This window comes from Myotis daubentonii, chromosome X, assembly GCF_963259705.1.
Source record: "Myotis daubentonii chromosome X, mMyoDau2.1, whole genome shotgun sequence".
In the NCBI taxonomy this organism is placed as follows: Eukaryota; Metazoa; Chordata; class Mammalia; order Chiroptera; family Vespertilionidae; genus Myotis; species Myotis daubentonii.
Window position 1 is genome coordinate 13,556,594 of NC_081861.1, and position 14,830 is coordinate 13,571,423.

At 44.1% G+C, this 14,830-nt stretch overlaps 1 protein-coding gene across 6 annotated transcripts in view; it reads right to left on the reverse strand.

Annotated features, from left to right (window-relative positions):
* Window positions 1-4,591, reverse strand: part of MTMR1 (myotubularin related protein 1) — a 63,979-nt gene extending 59,388 nt beyond the window's left edge. Inside the window, exon 1 of one of the 6 annotated variants that reach the window (XM_059679001.1) lies at window positions 4,237-4,591. In XM_059679001.1, coding sequence (XP_059534984.1) covers window positions 4,237-4,379 — 143 coding nt within the window. In that variant the 5' untranslated portion in view covers window positions 4,380-4,591. The remainder of the gene's footprint in view (window positions 1-4,236) is intronic. The other 5 variants (XM_059679000.1, XM_059679003.1, XM_059679002.1 and 2 more) reach the window with 5 other exon arrangements.
* Window positions 4,592-14,830: the final 10,239 nt, after the last annotated feature.

Below are 14,830 nucleotides of genomic sequence, written 5' to 3' on the forward strand. Positions count from 1 at the left end.
TTTAGTTTCCTTTTTAAAGGCTGTCACCTTTATTGCCCAGTTATAGCATACTTTTCTTATCATGTAGGCCCTTTCCCTGTCAGCATCTACCCCTGACTGCAAATCTAACAGAAACCTGCCTGTGTACGCACCATGGGTGATCTGTTGTTACCATCTGCCCAGCATTCTTTCCCCCTTCTTCTGATAAGGACACTTCTCTCTACTGTGGGGAACAACCCCTCAACTTCATAGGCTTCTGTGGGGGAGGGAGAAGAGTGACTGACCTCTTGTTCCTCCTGCCCCCACTTGTAGGGAAGTGACCCAGGCTGGGCCAATTGAAGCTTTTCTCTTAGACCCTGGGTTGGATCCACCCCAGTCCACTGAGGGCCACTCCCCACCCATACCACTTTGAGGAACCCACAGAGATAAAGAGTAAGACAAGAAAAATTCGATAGATTGGGGGGCAGGAAGGCTGACAACACTATTTGCAACTCTGGTGCCAAATGTGCTATGGCCATTTATCTGCAGCAGTGATGTGCACCAAGACAGTTTGTTCTTTGGCTTAAGCTAGAATGATCTGTATTTTTTGTCACCTGAAACCAAAAGTTACAAACAGTGTGGTTTAGTGAGAGGGTAGAGAGGAGGTCTGGATCCAAGTCCTGTTTCTGTCATCTGCTAGCTCTGTGACCTTGAGCAAGCCACATCCTCTTGCAGGACCACAGATTTGACATCATTAAGAGAAGTACAGTATTCAGAAGACAGGAGAGGGTCCCACAGTCTATGGCTGGAGAGCCATGTTCCATACTCATGGTCACTCTTAAGAGTGTGAATCAGAACTGTGAATGATAGACCTAAGAAGGGAAGCCATATCCCCTCTTCCCAACCTCTTCTCTTTAGTCTATGAAATTTTCCTCCACATGCCTGGTATCAACAATCACTTGGTGCCTCCCAGCCTTATTTCTCCAACCTGGGTGTGGATGCCCATAATCCTAGGACACATCACTAATCGGTCCCAGAGACCCTGCCAACTCAAACTTTCTGAACCATCATCAGCCCCATGTTTTCTAAATTAGAGGAAAGCACAGCCAGTTACCCAGGCCCCTAAGGCCTAAAAGCTGGGGTTTACATTGAAGTCCACCCCTCACTTCACTCTCACACCTAATGTCACAAGAATGCACCTTGCTTGATTGCTATTCCAGTTTCCCTTTCCAGACACCCATCATTCTTCTGTGTTCTCCTCCTGCCTCATGAATTTAAGCCCAGTCTCTATGCTTAAACTCCCAAATTGAGGTCTGCAGCCCAGACACCACCTCTGAACTCCAGGGTCATATAAACCAACTGCCTCCAGGACAACTGGCATCTCATAACTGATAGTACAGAGCTAGAGCCTGCCAGTCTCCTAAAACTGTTTCACTTAGAGGCTTCTCCAACTCAGCAACACCACTTCCTACAAACCAGCAACCTCAGGATTGTTCTGGATTCTTCTTCTATCTTACCCAACAACCAAAAATCAGCAAACCCTATTGGCTCTACCCTGGAGCCTTTCTTCAAATTATGTCCAGAATCTGATCACTTCTCCTCTATCCTCTACCCCTCACTGTTCCAGTCTAAGCCATCATCCTCTCTCACTTGGATGACTGCAGTAGCCTCTTACTTGCTAGTCTCTCTGCTTCAACCCTTTCCCCTTTTGCTCTGTTGTCCACACTGCAGTCATGGAGATATTACTCAGATCTAAATAGATTATATCATTCCTCTGCTGAAAGACCTGCAATGGCTCCCCATGACTCTCCACCATCTGCCCCTGTGATCTCTCTGCCCCTTGTCCCCTATTGCTCTCTCCCTAGCTCCCTACCCGCTAGTGACACTGGTCTCCTTGCTGACCCTTGAACACTTCGATCACAGTCCCACTCAAGGGTGCACAAGCTTCTGCCTAGAATGCAGTCATCCCAGATATCTGTATGACTGGATTCCTCACCTTTTTAGGAACATTATTCAAATGTCACTTTCTCAGCTAGGCTTTTTGTGACCACACTAAATAAAATTCCAATCACTTCCCAAGTGCATAACCCCAACAATTCCCATCCCTTTCCCAACTTACTTTTCTCCTCTAGCACTTATCATCATCTAGCAGAGAACACATTTCACTTGTATTTTTGTCTTTCTCCCACCAAACATACACTCCTCGACGGCAGGTATTTGTGTCTATTTCCTGCTATACCCTCAGTCCAACATACAAGTAATGCCTGACACATAGTAGGCACCTGTATTTGCAGAAGAAATGAATGAATGATTAGCATTTCCATAATCTGATAAATAAGGCTACCTGCTTCCAATCCGTTCTCAAATGCCAGTCCCATCCTGTAGTTCACTTGATGGAAATCCTTTTGTGGTCCCTGCATTAGGGTGACCATATAATTTCCCCTTCCAAACCAAATCACTACTGTGAGTTGAAGGAGAACACTGTTAATAATTACACTGGCCCAACTGGTAAACCAGTACCATCCTGGGCAAAAGAGATCATGTGGTCCACCCTACATGTAGTGCCAAGTGCTTGTTAAAAATGCAGAATTCCAGACTCCACCCCAGAGGTGGATGGACTAGATTTAGGGTGAGACCCAAAAATATGCATTTAAATCAAGCACTGTAGGTGATTCTGTGGCGGGTTATACAGAACCATGCCCTGAGAAGCATTGGCCCAGAGGATAAAGGCAAAATGCCCTGGGAAGGCACACTGGTCCCTTCAAGATCTGGCCCTTGTTATCCCGCCCTTTTCCCTTACCAGTTCCCCACATCCAGTACCACCTCCATGACTACACATTCCACTCCAATGGCTCAAAGCCCTTCCCACCCTGTCCCCCGGCTAACTTCTCATTCTTTATCACTCAGTTCAAATGTCAGCTTCCTCCGAAGGCCCTTGCTTACTGTCCAGACTTGCCAATCCCCCCACCACTAACAAATAAATCAAGTACCCACTTCCGTGTACCCACAATGTAGCAGATCACAGCTGAGGCTGTGACCTTTTTGAAACTACTAACTTCTGGGCTTCCCCCCAAACCTCCTGAATCAGAAGCCTTAGGAGGGGGGCCTTGCCCCATGGAGTTCTTTAAAAGCTTCTCAGATGATCCCCATCTAGAATGTTTCCATGTTCACACTACCTTAGCACTTACATTCCACATAAACTGCTGGTTTGTCCTCTCCACTAAATGATAAGAGAGCAAATATTCTCTGACTCTTCAAGCCCTCAGACATTACAGAGTATTCACAATGAGGGGAAAATTTTGACCATTCCAAGTACTGTCTTAGCTGTGTTTAGTTTTCAGTGAAGCTGACCACTTGGGTGATTAACTTACTAAAATACACTGTAATTACACAGGGGTAGAAACAAAGGGTGTGTTCCTTGTTGTTCCTATGCTTTTGGAAATTTCCCAAAGTTCAGCTCAGTAGTGTGACTAAGCCAGGCAAGAATAAACATCTGAACCTGATGGAGCTGTGTCTCTTGCCTAACTGCACTCTGGTGTCAAGTGAAATGGCCAAGATGTGGGAATACTGGATATTCTGGAGATGGCATAACCCACCCCTTGCATTAGGGGGCATTAGGATGGCCCTGCCAGTTGGACATGGTCAGTTTATGCTTCTAACTGATGGATCTTAGTTCTGAGACTAGGTAACAAGCAGTCGGTTCATGTGTTCAGGAAAACATCCAACTGGTTCCTACCAAGGGTAGAGAACTGAAAGTAAACGATTGCGTGTTCTGCATCAGGAGCAGTTTGGACATTTTCTATCCCAATTTTTCAAATCAGGGTATCTTTGCCCCCATGTAAACCAGCTCCACACCCGCGGGGTTCCACCCCTGGCCTCCACTCCCAATCCCAACATCAAAGACCCCAAGCATGGTGCTGCTGATTTATGGTGGTCTTCAAACCACTACGAGAGGAGAGCCCGGGTGAAATATCCTCCCCAGTGATTTGTGGCTGGGGCAACGCCAGCCCAGGCACAGTAAGAGGTGGCACTGGAAATGGTTTGACAGCTGCAAAGCCCCTCAGGGGAACTCCTGCGTGCAAGGCGGAAGTGAGCCAGGTGAGGGGTCTGGAATGTTGACATGGGGTTCGGAGCCTCGGAGTGGGCCAAGTAGGGGGCCAAGGAGGAGGACGCCGCACCCACACCTCCGACCCACGCGCGCAGAGGGGATGGCTGGGGCTCAGGAGGGGCCCTAGGGAATCAGGGTGCGGAGGCCTCGGCGGGCCGGCCCCCCCTTACCTGTCCAGGGTCTCCACACTGGGCTGCCGGGAGCCGGCGGGCGGGGCCCCCGCGACCCGAGGGGTTCTCCAGCCCCCAGCCGGCCCCGGGCCCGGACCCCCGGCGCCCTCGCTGCCCGCCGCCGCCGCCGCCTGCCGGTCCATGGAGCGCCCAGACCGCCGCCGCCGCCGCCGCGGGGAAACCGCGATCAGGAGCAGAGAAGCGCCGGAATGTCCCGCCGCGCTCCTGAGGCCCTAACTGCCGCCTGCCGGCTTAGGCGGTCGCCGCCATTAGCTGTCACCTGGCGGCCCTGCGTTACCCACAAGTCCGCGCGCGCGGGAGTGGGGGTGGGGGGGTTCCAAGGAGGGGCGCGGCGCTGGCGGCTCGGAGGCCAGGCGTCCGGTCGCCCCTCACACCCGCCCACGCCCACCTATGCTCCCGCCAGGGAAACCGGAACAGGGGGCAGAGGCTGGAGCAACTTGGACGCGACCCAAGCCATTTGGGATCGCAGTCTACAAACGGCACAGAACGTGATTTGCTCAGTGAACTACCAGATTGATTACTGAGACACGGCGTTTAAAAAAAGTTCAGAGGCATTCACGGATTAAAAATCATTTATTGTCTTTCAATTTTTCTTCCCACTTTTAGCCAAGCAGTTTGTTACAAGGAAAGTTTTGGGGGTGGGGAAGCTCAGGCCCCTGGGCGTCCCTAGTCACGACCTCTCCAAGCCAGAGCAATTCCATACATTTTAGCAATTTCATCCCACCCCCTTTTCTCCCTCCCTCCCACAAAACCCACCTCCAGCCATCTGTAGGGCAACCTCGGAATTTTTGCCCTTGGTTTATATTAAGAATAACATTTAACTAATGTTGGTTAAATCAGTGCTATGAAAATCAAGCCAATATCTGATTCTGGACTAGACTTATGTCCCTGCTCATTTCGCTAGGGTTCACATATCCAACTTCTCACCCTGCGGGGGTCCAACCCCAGCAGGTCCAGGGGTCCCCAAAGGTGTGGACGGAGTCGGCGAAGAAGGAATGACACGGAGACAGTGTTCAGTTGATCAGCAGCCTAGCCAGGATCTCTAGCCCGGATCTCCAGCCAAGTTCTGGTCTGGATCTCCAGAGAGATTCTGTGTCCATGTTCTCTTGCTAGGTTCTCCAGCCAGGTTCAGTCACCAGGTTCTAGTCAGGTTCTCTTGCCATATTTCTGTAGTCAGGTTCAGTCCAGGATCCTTTGCCATGTTCTCTCCAGCGAAGTTCTTCTGTCTCCAGGCTCCGTGTAGGTTCTGTCTTCTGAATTCTGTCTTGTAAGTTCTGTGTCTTGCTGTCTAGTTACATCTGTATTTATACTAGTTGATTCAATCCTATCAATCTCTATTACAAAGGTTAGGGCGTTTCTTATCTCCATTCCAGGGAGTAAAGATTATGTAGCTTAAGCATGATTGTTCGTAGTTAAAGTGATTAATTACCCGCCTGGCACTTAGTTGAGGGGTTTTATTCCCTCCCTAACTTCAGGGGAAAATCCCTACCTGGGGATTCAACCTTTCTTGGAGAGGTGACCTTGGTTAAAACACATAGTGCCAAGAAGGTGAGCAAACATTTTAAGAAAAGTATGCCATATATGCCAGGTCCCTTGAAACAGCAAGCATGGACCGGCTCCCGGCATCACCCCTTATCAACTCACCTCTGGTTTTGTTGGAAATCATGGCTAGGCCCCTTCACCTATGATTGCCCTCTGTATGGACAACAAACTTTATGACCCTGGTAAAAGGCAGACCTAGAGACATGAAGTTCCCGCTTCCCATCCCAGACCCATCCTGCCCTACCAACTTAATAACTTCAAACTGAACCTTAACATGTAATTGCTGGAGCCCCAGAAGCCATATTACACACAAGAGGAGGTAAGCCTGGGGAGAAAGGGCAACAGGAGAAGGAAGCATTCGAGGAAGGAAGGGAAGATCTCTAGGCACACTGTAGAGCTACCTCCTGCAAGGTTCTGTTTTTCCAAAATTGTAAGTCAAATGTTTACCCCATTATTACAGACTAAATGTTTGTATCTCTCATCCTCAAATTCATATGTTGCAGCTCTAACCCTCAATTAATAATTGGAGATGAGGCCTTTAGCTGATGGTTGGCTCATTAGGAGGGGACCCTTGGTCTGATGGGATAAGTGCCTTTATAAGAAGAGACACCGGAGAGATTGGTTTCACTCTCTCCATATGCAGGCACGGAGGAAAGACCATGTGAGTTCACAGTGAAAAGAAAGCTGTCTGAAAGCCAGGAAGAAGGCTCTCACCAGGACTCTCATAAAACCTTGCCAGGACCTTGACCTTGGACCTTCTATCTGGGAATGTCTCCTTATACCAACATTCTTAACTTAGCTATAAATTCATTCACTCAGTGGTCCAGGAACATGCAGAAACCTGAGATAGTCATGGAGAATTGCCTTTCAACACACAAGTGCCCCAACCCATATCAGGGTTGTTGGATTGACCACACTGCCTTCCCAGGAATCACTTAAGGGGCCATATATCCACCTGTGTGGTAGGAGGCAAGGTGAGGAATGAATTGTCAGGCCTGCACTGGTGGGATACTAGAACACTAGCACTTACGAGGCAAGTGAAAGGACAGAAGCCGTGGAATAGCCTGAGGCAATACCAGAGACAAGTACAAGAGGGGACCTGAGAGCCAAAAAAGTAGAGAGTTTTAAAAAGGAATGGTTTAGTGTCAGGTGGTGCTGAGACATATAGTAAGGTAGGGCAGAGAAGTGGGCCCTCGAATCAGCAACGTGGAGGTGGTTTGGACTTTGATGAGAACACTTTCAGGGGACAATTGGAGCTGGAGATAAGGGTTAAGAAATGTCTGGGAGGGTGTATTAACTTCTCCAGAGAAACAGAATCTATCGCTCTATCTCTAATTTCTATCTCTATCTCTATCATCTCTATATCTGTCTCTATAGTCATGCGCCACTCAATGATGGGTGTAGGTTCTGAGAAGTGCATACATAGCTAGGCGATTTCTTTGTTGTGAAAAACATCATAGAGTACACTTACACAAACCCAGATGATATAGCCTCTACACACCTAGGCTACATGGTCTTGCTCCTAGGTACAAACCTATACAGAATGTTACTTGTACAACATAACATGAGATCAAATTAAGCACAAGAAAAAATGATGCAATCAAGAGAGGCAGTAAGCTCGATATGTATGAGACTGCTGCTGGTGTAACATTACATACTGTTTCACAATAAACTTCCTATATAATAAAGAGGTAATATGCAAATTAACCCTCACACCCTCACAAAGATGGCTGCCTACAACCAGACCAATAAGGGGGTTAGTGAGGGACGACCAAATGACTGAACAGCAGGCTGCTTGGGGCAACCTGGCTGGCAGGGGGGCCATGAGGAGCGACCAGGCCAGCAAGTGGGGCAGTTTGGGGTGACTAGGCTGGTGGGGGGGCAGTTGTAGGCAATCAGGCTGGTGGGGAGAAGGTAGTTAGGGGCGAACAGGCAGGAAGGAAGGTGAGCGATTAGGAGCCAGCAGTCCAGGGTTGTGAGAGGGATGTCCAACTGCCAGTTTAGGCCCCATCCCCCAAGGGGTCCCAGATTGGAGATGGTGCAGGTTGGGCTGAGAGGACCCCCTCCCATCCATGAATTTCATGCACCAGGCCTCTAGTTTTCTTATAAGTAGAAAGAGCACACTCTAAAATGATAAAAAGTATAGCACAGTAAATACATAAACCAGTAACATAGTCATTTATTATCATTATGAAATATTATGTATTGCACATAATTGTATGTGCTATACTTTTATGTGAGTAGCAGCACAGTAGGTGTGTTTACACCAATATCACCACAAACATATGAAGAATGCATTGCACTGTGATGTTACAATGGCTATGATGTCACTAGGTAATAGGAATTTTTCAGCTCCATTTTAATGTTATGTGTCTACCTTTGTACAGGCAGTCCATTATTTACTGAAATGTCATTATACAAAGCATGACTGTAATGAGATTTATTATATGAAATTGGCTCACTTGATTATGGAGGCCAAGCAGTCCCATGATATGCTATCTGCAAGCTGGAGACTCAGCAAAGCCAGTGCTATATTTTGAAGGTAGATACTAGTCTGGATCTGAAGGCCTGAGAACAAGGAGCAGTAAGGGCAGAAGATGGATGTCTGGGCTCAACAGTCAGGCAGAAAGAGAATTCCACCTTCCTCTACCTTTTTGTTCTTTTCAGGACTTTAATGGATTGGATGAGGCCTCCTTACTTTGGGGAGAAACATTGACTTTACTCAGTCTACAGATTCACTGATTCAAATGCTAATCTTTTGCAAGTGTCCTCACCGACAGACCCAGAAACAATGTTTTAACAAGACATCTGGACAACCTGTGGCCCAGTCAGGTTGATACATATAATTAGCCATTACACAGGGGAAGAAAGGAGACACCGAGTTCAAACCAGTTATTCCCAGACTTTTGCATTACGTGGACCAATAAAATGAAAACAAAAACAAAATGGCTCTAGCTGGTTTGGTTCAGTGGATAGAGTGTTGGCCTGTAGACTGAAGGGTTTGGGTTCGATTCCGGTCATGGGCACATACCTTGGTTGTAGGCTCAATCCCTGGTCCTGGTCCAGGGAGGCAACCAATTGATGTGTCTTTCTCACATTGATGTTTCTCTCTCTCTCTCTCCCTTCCACTGTCTCTAAAAAAATCAATGGAAAAATATCCTCTGGTGAGGATTAACAAGATTCTGCCCCCACCTCCACCCCAACCCCCACCAGGGGAGTAACATAGTTGCCAAGCAAGGACGTTATACATCAACTTCCAGCTTCCTGAGCAAATGTTTAAGCATTCCATTGACCTGTTCATTGTGCAGAATTTGGGGGGATTTTTTTTCGTTCTGAACACTATCCCATGGGGTTCAACCAAGTGGGGAAAAAAGCATGCAATTTCTTTGCCACCTATGGCAGCCAGATGCCAGCACAATTAGGTGCTAGCCAGTGATGGCGAACCTTTTGAGCTCGGCGTGTCAGCATTTTGAAAAACCCTAACTTAACTCTGGTGCCGTGTCACATATAGAAATTTTTTGATATTTGCAACCATAGTAAAACAAAGATTTATATTTTTTGATATTTATTTTATATATTTAAGTGCCATTTAACAAAGAAAAATCAACCAAAAAAAATGAGTTCTCGTGTCACCTCTGACACATGTGTCATAGGTTCGCCATCACTGGGCCGAGATGGTTTCCAGCCCTAACAGTGCCAGAGGTGAACTGCTTTTGCAAGACCTTCGGTGGAGGGTTTTAGCAATCTGTTTTGAGTGTTACGAATTGTTTGAATGCTAAAGGTGTCTATATTAAAATATAAGTTAAAATACCAACTATTATATAAGTATTACCCATTTCTATTCCCAACTCTGAAATAGCATGGATAATTGGCTTGGTGTAATTAGGGGCTGAAATCTATAGACAGTAAACACTGAGGAGTGGAGATATGTTTATTTTAATACAAGAAAGATATTATAAAACACTTTACTTTGACAGGATTCTGAGTCCTTTGATGAGGCACCAGAGTAAAGTACACCAGAACACAGACTCCTAGCCACAGTAGTTTGGATTGAAACTGGCTCCTCTACCCAGCACCTGGGTAACTTCGGGCAAGTGACTTCTCTGTGCTTAGTTTCCTCCTTTGTAAAGGGGATGATGATGATGATGATGATGATGATGATGATACAGATAATCATAGGCTTGTTGTGGCAATTAGATTAATTTTAATATATATAAAGTACTTAGAACAATGCCTGGTATGTGTAAGCATGATGCAAATGTAGGCTATTAGTAAATGGCAACTATAAAAACTTGTCTCCCTCTTGACAGCATAGACAAAGTAGTTTTAATGTTGACATGGACAATGTTGGGACAGTGAGTGGTTCCACTCTGGCAGCTTTACCCCCATCTGCCAGCTGCTGAGAGTGTTGGATGCTAAGGATTCCCAGGCAGCCCCTTCTGTGGAGGATTGCCTTCAGGTATGGGAGCCATCTTTCCTAGAAGGTTACATACACTCCCTCTCCCCAACCCTGGGGCAGCTCACAGCAAATGATTGGCACGGAGAACAGAAGTCTGCCCCCTTGCATAAAAATGAAACAAGTGGTGAGGTGCAATTAGCACCCCAGAGATGCTCATGAGATCAGGCTGAAGCCAGAGTCTACCTGCCACCACATCCTTGGGCAGCCCCTTTCTCTGCCCTTTCCTGCTTCCTCATCCCCTTCTCCTGAGAGCTCATATATCAGGTGCCCCCACATCCCTGTACCTCTGATTCTAAGGATCCTAACCTAAGACAAATGTTAAAGTGTTATTGGGGAGAACATCAGATTTTAGAGCTGGAATGGATCTTGGAAGTTAAACTTAAAAAAGAAATTCAAATTCCAAGATTTAATCACTTCGTAAATTATATAAATGTCTAACCACTATGCTGTACACTTGAAACTAATATAATATTGAATGTCAACTGTAATTAAAATTTTTAATAATAAAAATTGCCAAGATCTCTTTGAATTTCTTGCCATGCTTACAGTATTATTCTATAAGAATGTTATCATTTTTTGGTTCCATATAAAGTTTTAGAATATTTGTTCTAGATCTGTGAAATATGCCATTGATATTTTAATAGGAATTGTATTGAATGTACAGGTTGCTTTGGGTAGTATGGACATTTTAATGATGTTAATTCCAATCTATGAACATGGTATATGCTTCCACTTATTTGTATTTTCTTCAATTTCTTTCTTCAATATCCTATAATTTTCTGACCACAGGTCTTTTACCTCTTTGGATAAATTTATTCCTATGTACCTTATTTTTTGTTGCAATAGTAAATGCCTTATGACCCAGCAATCCACTTCTGGGTATATTTCCTAAGAATCCCAAAACACCAATTCAAAAGAATATATGCACCACTATGTTTATAGCAGCATTATTTACAATAGCCAAGATCTGGCTCTGACCAGTTGGTTGGAGCATAATACCATACACCAAAAGGTCTCGGGTTTTGTTTCCATTCAGAGCACATACCTAGGTTGCGGGTTTGGTCCCAGGTCTGGGCTTGTGGGAGAGGAAACCAATTGATGTTTCTCTCTCTTTCTCCTTTCCTCTCTCTAAATCAACAAACATATACTCTGGTGAGGATTTTTTTTTTAAAAAAAGATACAATAGCCAAGATCTGGAAACAGACCAGTGCCCATCAATAGATGAGTGGATAAAAAAGTTGGGGTACATTTACATGACGTAATACTATGCGACTGTAAAAAAGAAGAAAATCATACCTTTTCAACAGCATGAATGGACCTGGAGATTATTATGCTAAGAAAAATAAGTTAGAGAAAAACAAATACCATATGATTTCACTTACATGTGGAATCTAATGAACATAATAAATTCAAGAAGAAAATAGAAACAGAAACATGGATACATGGAACAGACTGACAGAGGTCAGAGGGGTGGGGGTTCGGGTACACTGGATAAAATAAGGTGAAGGGATTAGCCAAAAAACATGTATAAATAACACACAGACACAGACAACAGTGTGATGATAGCCAGAGGGAAAGGGTCGTGGGAGTTGGTGGAAGTGGGCAACAGAGTAATAAATGGGGACAGAAAGAGACTTTGCTTGGGGTGATGGGCACACAATGCAGTGTGCAAATGATGTCCTGAGTTGTACACTTGAAATCTTTATGGTTTTGTGAACCAATGTCATACCAATAAATTCAATTAATAAAAATAAGTTTTTAAAAAGAACCTTGTCACTGTGGCATTATTCTTTTTAATAGAAATAGGTAGAAAGTTATACATTCATTCACTTAAACATTATTGAATGCTTAATATGTGCTAGATATTGTACTAGACCTGGTGGCCATGCATAGATTACATGCTTTCAACGGGGTAGAAATGGAACTTCAGGATATCCAGTGGATTGGGTTTAAGTTTCACAAGACCCTGAACAATCATAGAAAGCCACCTGGTTTGAGTACCAGGAATAGTTGTTCTTGAAACATTTTATTTAATATATATACTTTTTATTGATTTCAGAGAGGAAGAGGGAGGGAGAGAGAGAGAGAAACATCAGTGATGGGAGAGAATCATTGATCAGTTGCCTCCTGCATGCTCCCCACTGGGGATTGAACTCACAACCTGGACATGTGCCCTTGACCAGAATCGCACCCAGGACCCTTCAGCTCAAAAGCCGAGGCTCTAGTATCTACTGAGACAAACCAACTGGGGCTTCATTTTTCTTTTATTGTTTAAAGTATTACATATGTCTCCTTTTCCCCAACTGACACCCCCCCCGCCACTCCCTCCCCCCAGGACAAGCCCCCATTGCCCCAATGTCCGTGTCCACTGGTTACGCTAATATGGATGCATACAAGTCTTTTGGTTGAACTCTTCCCCCTCTCCTCCACTGCCTTCTCGCTGAGGTTGGATGGTCTGTTCAGGGTTTCTCTGTCTCTGTCTCTATTTTCGTTCATCGGTTTATGTTGTTCATTATATCCCACACATGAGTGAGATCATCTGATATTTATCTCTCTCCAACTGGCTTATTTCGCTTAGCATAATGCTCTCCAGACCCATCCATGCTGTTGCAAATGGTAAGAGTTTTTTTCTTTTTTACAGCAGCATAGTATCCCATTGTGTAGATGTAACACAGTTTTTTAATCCACTCATCTGCTGTTTCCAAAACTTCACAGACAAATATGTGGCAACAGCAACCCACTTAGGCTGTTTCCAAACTTAGCTATGGAAATTGTGCTGGTATGAACATAGGGATGCATATATCCTTTCTGATTGGTGTTTCTGATTTCTTGGGATATAGTCCTAGAAGTGGGATCACTGGGTCAAATGGGAGTTCCATTTTTAACTTTTTGAGAAAACTCCATACTGTTTTCCACAGTGGCTGCACCAGTCTGCATTCCCACCAGCAGTGCACGAATGTTCCTTTTTCTCCACATCCTCACCAGCACTTGTCCTTTGTTGATTTGTTGATGATAGCCATTCTGACAGGTGTGAGATGGTTCCTCATTGTTGTTTTGATTTGCATCTCTTGGATGATTAGTGACTTTGAGTATATTTTAATATGTCTCTCGGCCTTCTTTATGTCCTCTTTTGAAAAGTGTCTATTTAGGTCCTTTGCCCATTTTTTTTTTTTGATTGGCTTATTTATCTTCCTTTTGTTAAGTTGTATGAGTTCCCTGTAAATTTTGGAGATTAAACTCTTATCAGAGATAACATTGGCAAATATGTTCTCCCATGCAATGGGCTTTCTTGTTTTGTTGATTGTTTCTTTTGCTGTGCAGAAGCTTTTTATTTTGATGTAGTCTCATGTGTTTATTTTCTCTTTAGTTTCCATTGCCCTGGGAGCTGTATCAGTAAAGATATTGCTACAACACATGTCTGATATTTTACTATGGAGTCTTCTAAGATTTTTATGGTTTCCCATCTTACATTTAAGTACTTTAACTATTTTTAAGTTTATTTTTGGGTATGGTATAAGCTAGTGATCTAGTTTCATTTTTTTTGCATGAATCTGACCAAATTTTTCAGCATCATTTATTGAAGAGACTGTCTTGACTCCACCGTATGCTCTTGGCTCCTTTGTCAAATATCAGGGCTTAATATTTACCTTAAAGACACAACGAATTAGAAACCAATCATATCATCTGTGCTTTACTGAAAACTTCACAGACAAATATGTGGCAAACTTCTGGTGAGTGTATAGAATCTTGAAGCATAAATTCTAATAAACTCACCTATTGTCCCTATTTTTATCTTTCAGTTTCCCTGATTAACTAGTTTATTTTATCTTGCTTGAATTTTTGTAATTTGCTTGAAATTCTTTTTTAAATGATTTTGGATATCTATAATAATAAAAGCATAATATGTTAATTAGATTGGACAGCCAAACAACCTTCTGGACAAAGCCGGGGCTGGGAGGGCCAGGCTCCTTGCACAAATTTCATGCATCAGGCCTCTAGTTGTATATAAAAGAGTAAAACTTACAGCTACAGACTTAAATTTTTTCTCATGGAGGTAATAATTCTCTAAACTGCTCAAACTCACTTTTAGGACAGAGATATGAATCATCTTATCATGGTGTGTAATCAGTTTGGGAAGGTTTCTAATTTAAGTTCTATAATTTTGTTCAGCTCCTTTTTGCTTTGTGTGACATTCCGGAAATAGACCTTTGGTCTATATTGTAAAGCATTGATGAAAACCACAACTTCCCCCTCTCAAACACTCCCTGAAGAAAAGATGATCAAAAATGATTATAGGACTTAGTAGACTGTATCAGTCAGAGTCCAATCAAAAGACAGAAACCACATGGTCATTTGGATAGGGGAAGAGTAATAAGAGGAACACTAATGGGATTGGAGTAGTAAGAGTTTGACTAGTAAGTAAAGAGGCAATTGCTACTGAAAAGGTAGTTTGTTAAACTCACAGATTCCCAAGCAGGGACATGCCATACCATTGGGGGGCAAATTTAAAAGTACCAGGGTCAGGGGAGGGAACTGTGGGCAAGAGCCTGTATTTTGGTTTCTGAGGAAAAG